This window comes from Arvicola amphibius, chromosome 4, assembly GCF_903992535.2.
Source record: "Arvicola amphibius chromosome 4, mArvAmp1.2, whole genome shotgun sequence".
Taxonomy (NCBI): Eukaryota; Metazoa; Chordata; class Mammalia; order Rodentia; family Cricetidae; genus Arvicola; species Arvicola amphibius.
Window position 1 is genome coordinate 130,651,122 of NC_052050.1, and position 4,746 is coordinate 130,655,867.

At 39.4% G+C, this 4,746-nt stretch overlaps 1 protein-coding gene across 1 annotated transcript; it reads left to right on the plus strand.

The window, feature by feature from the left end:
- Positions 1–1,156: 1,156 nt before the first annotated feature.
- LOC119811615 (disintegrin and metalloproteinase domain-containing protein 26A-like) lies at positions 1,157–3,388 on the plus strand. Its single transcript, XM_038325513.1, has one exon. It carries the CDS (start codon positions 1,160–1,162, stop codon positions 3,386–3,388), a length of 2,229 nt encoding a protein of 742 aa, XP_038181441.1. The 5' UTR covers positions 1,157–1,159.
- The last annotated feature ends 1,358 nt before the right edge of the window (positions 3,389–4,746 follow it).

Below are 4,746 nucleotides of genomic sequence, written 5' to 3' on the forward strand. Positions count from 1 at the left end.
TTGGTAACACAGTTAGTTCCTTACTTGATTACTTTTTTTTTCAAATGATTGTACACTAACCTGAGGATATAGGACAGAGTAGATGGGTTGGTTGGTAAAGTGAATGTTCCCAAACATAGAAACATGAGTTGGCACCAATACAAAAAGCCTGGTTTGATGGTTTACACTTGCAATGCCAGCAATGGAGAAGAAGAGACATGCAGGTTACTAAAAGCATTGTTGAACAGCCAACTTCCCCTCTTTAGTGAGAGCTATGTTAGAGAAGAACTTTATGTAAAAAGCCAAGGTGGATAGTGACATAGGAAAGATATTCAAGGATACTTAATTCTTGGCCTCGACATAAACACACACACACACCCAAAACCACATTCACTCATACACTCATATCAATACAAACATACAATAAATGGATAAAATATTAAAATGTAGAAAATAAATGCATAAAAAGGGGTATAGTTTCTGAAAGCCCACTTTAGGATGAGCTATGGAATTCACATATATATTAACAGGCATTCAAGCTTCATATTAACACTGATGTACACACTAGTGTACATATGCACTAATGATAATAGCAAAGACAGAAAATGAAGAATACACATGGAAAATTTTTCAGAGAGAGAAGCTTCTGACACCCATTGTCATGCTAAGGCAATAATGGAAAAGACCATAACTGTAGTCAATAAGCAGGAAACGGTTGTGTTATATAATTTTAATTGATATAATTGAACTACAAAAGCAAAGATAATATTAATTTTCAGCTTATAAACTCTCTCATTGCTTTTGAGACACAAAGTTGAAAAATAAAACATTCAGAAATAATGTGGGGAAAAGGACAAGATATTAATAGCTGCGAGTGTATTGGAAACATGTGCAAAGTAACAAGCATACTTTACCACACTTAAACAGAAACTACACGATCACTGTTGACACCCTCTGGAAAATTAATTGATTTGAGCCCAGTTTTTGCTATTTTGTTTTCTAAACTGACTTCATTAAGAGTTACTTATGCAGGCCCTTTGTTCATCTGTTCTCTTTAGTCCTGATGCTCTGATTGGTCAACTCCGCCAGAAGACATACTATTAAAGACGAATGCATGCAACCAGACAAAGTGCAGACTAAAAGAGCAAAGACTTCTGCTTATTGAGTACAGTTATGGTCCATGGGTGAGGCCGTGGTCCATGAGAGCATCATGGTCCTTCAGTGCTGCCTATGGATGTTGCTCTTACTCTCCACATGGTCCCCAACTGCGCATGCTAAGTACAGCAGTCCTCCAGAAGTAGTGATACCCTTGAGGGTCACTGACACTACTAAGCAAGATATTTCCTCAGATTGGCTGTCCTATAGCCTGCGCTTTGGAGGAAGGAGACATATTATCACCATGAAACACACAAAATACTTTATATCCAGAAACTTCCTACTGGTCACCTATAGTGACAAAGGTAACCGCCTTGTAGAAGAACCTTTTGTGCGAAGTGACTGCTACTACCATGGCTATATATATGGAGATCCAGATTCCACTGTCATTATTAATACCTGTTTTGGGAGTTTGCAAGGCATACTAGAGATAAATGGCACAGCTTATGAAATCATGCCAAAGAATCTGGCTTCCACATTTGAACATCTCATATACAAAATAGACAGGGAGGACTCAGAATTACATTCTATGAGATGTGGGTTAACAGATGAAGAAATAGCGCGACAAATGAAGATTCAAGAAAGCAAGGACTCCACACTAATGCAAAGCCAATATGAGAATTGGTGGACCCATCACAAGTATCTTGAATATTTTGTGGTGATAGATAATCAACGATATGTTTATAGAGCAAATAATGTCACAACCTGTATGCGAGAAATGTTGCAAATTGTCAGCGGAATAAATGGCTTTTATCTTCAGATAGATATTCATGTGGTTTTAACAACACTGGAAGTTTGGACCCAAACAAACAAAATCAATGTAACAAGATCCATAGGTAATGTCCTATCTAATTTCTGTGACTGGAAAGAAAAGAATGTTGACAATCGCTTTAGACATGATATTGCACATCTTTTTGCCAGGCAAAGTTATGGTGGATCTTTAGGGCTAGCTTTTATAGGTACAGTTTGCTCATCATTTAATTGTGCAGTTAACAGTTTCATGTTTGATACAACAACAGACATGGCATTCATTATTGCACATGAGATGGGTCATAATTTGGGTATGGATCATGACGAGAAATACTGTACATGTGGGCTATCAAATTGTATAATGGCCCCAGCAAAATCTGACTCCCCTAGATTCAGCAACTGCAGTTATCAGTATATGTATTCCACGATTACCAGGAGAAATTGTTTGAATAATGATCCAGATATAGTCGTAACCCTCAACCTCACCTTGTGTGGCAATAATGTGGTTGAGGAAGGAGAGCAGTGTGACTGTGGATCCCTGGCATCCTGTCTACATGATCCATGCTGTAGCCAAGACTGTGTGTTCAAACCCAACGCTGAATGTGCTCAAGGGCCTTGCTGCGAAGACTGCAAGTTCAAACCACCAGGAACACTGTGTAGAAGACAGAAGAATGAATGTGACCTTCCAGAGTGGTGCAATGGGACTTCAGCTGAGTGTCCAGAAGACGTATACAAGAAAGATGGAAGCCCTTGCGGGGGTGATGGTTATTGCTATAAAATGAATTGTCCTAAACGTGAAGAACACTGTCAGAGACTGTTTGGCAAAACAGCCAGGAGTGCAAATAAGAATTGCTACATGAAAATGAACAAACAGGGTGACCGTTTTGGTAACTGTGGTAACGATAGCTCTAACTACAGAAGATGCGAGAATGCTGATGTACTCTGTGGACGAATTCAGTGTGAAAATGTAAGACAGATTCCACGTAGGAGGAGCCATGAAACAGTGCATTGGACTCACTTCAATAATGTCAACTGCTGGAGTATAGACTATCATTTTGGAATGACATTAGAAGACAGCGGAGCAGTGACAGATGGCACAGGTTGTGGTCAAAATCTTATATGTGTTAACAGGAAGTGTGTCCCTAAGTCTGATTTGTTAAGTAACTGTTCAGCATTCCAGTGCAATATGAAAGGAGTCTGCAACAATAAACATCACTGCCATTGTGACGTAAAATGGGAGCCACCAGACTGTCAACGAAGTGGCTTTGGAGGTAGTATAGACAGTGGACCTCCTCCAAGAATATATCCTAAGAAGTCCAAGATGAGTAAGCTCATACTAGGTTTTTTAATTCTTTTTTTGGTGGTGTTACTTTCCTTGATATTCCTAATTACAAAAAAGAAATCTCAGCACAAACTCAAGGTAGAAGAAATGCTAGAGCCAGAACCTGAACCCCTCATTGAAGCTTTACCTGATGGTTTACATCAGAAAGTTGGGAAAAGTTAAAAGAAAAAAGGAAAGAAATAATAAGAAAATATTTACTCTATCAGAAACCCATCATGTATTAGTTTGTTGACTTCTGAACATAGAAATATCACTGTGTGTGTAAGAAATCCCAGACCAGAGATTCTGGAGACCTCCTTACTTGATTTTCAAAACCATTCGTTATAAAATAAAAGGAGGGCCTACCACACTTATCCTTTATTTTAATCAGTTTGTTGCCTTATTTTTAATGGAATTGATGTCTGTTGGCCATTAACATGGTCTAACAATGGTCTCCTGTCAGTGTTTGTTTGCATTTGTTTTTTTTCTCAGCTCTAAACCCCCTCTCCTTTTCATTTTGCTCTGTCACATAGAGAGAAAAAAATTCTCCAAATACCATTTCCTCCTGGCAATTCCTGTCTGCGAGAATCTGACCCTTGGGAAGCCATAGTGAGATTTGAAACTTGAGAGAATGGTTTTGTGGTTCCTGGAATGGTTGCTGCTGTCTCAGCTCTCACCTGGATGGTGACCTCACTCCACAGATAATTTTAATGTGGATTTGAAAACTCAGCAAAATATCTGTCCTAGTTAAGATTACTATTGCTATTATGAAACACCATTACCACAGCAAGTCAGGTTGGAAAGAATTCATTTGACTATTATATCCTCATTACTATCCATCATCTGAGGAGGTCAGGACAGGAACTCTAAAGGGGCAGGAACCTGGAGGCAGGGATTGAGGCAGAGGCCATTGAGGGCTGCTGTTTACTCACTTAGTCCTCCCGCCTTGCTCTGTGTTCTTTCCTTTACAACCAAGGATCAACAGCCAGAAATGGAATCACAAAAAAAGAAAAAAGGGGGGAGGGCAGGGACCTCTCCGTCAGTCAGTAAATGAGAAAATGTTCTGTAGACCTGTCTACAGCCTAAACTTATGGGGGCATTTTCTCAGTCAAGGTTTCCTCTGCTTAGGTGCCTATACCCTGTGTCAGGTTAGCATAAATCAAGCCAGCACAAAACCTTTGTCAGATGTAGACAGTCAGCACAACTATGAAACATCACACCCGGAATTCTGATCTCTGGTCTCTAGGTCATCTACTATTTCCAGACATGACTGTCCCAAATATCTCCTTTCAGGTTATCCTCCCACAGTTGGGGAACAGCCTTCAAAGCTATGATTGACTATGCACATCTACTTCCCTTTGATCTCTAGTCCCAGTGTAGAGAGCCACACAATCCAGTTAGGATGCTCGATCAACTCAAGGATGAGTGTTTCTAATCATGGAAAGATGCCACACTTTATTCCTATGCTGAAATCTGAATCTTGTCACTTCCATTTACTAATAAGGAAAGATAATTTTGGCTTAGCTATTATTTCCTTTAAG

Coding starts and splice junctions, on each gene's coding strand:
- LOC119811615 (XM_038325513.1), top strand. CDS start 1,160: ATGGGTGAGGCCGTGGTCCATGAGAGCATCATGGTCCTTCAGTGCTGC.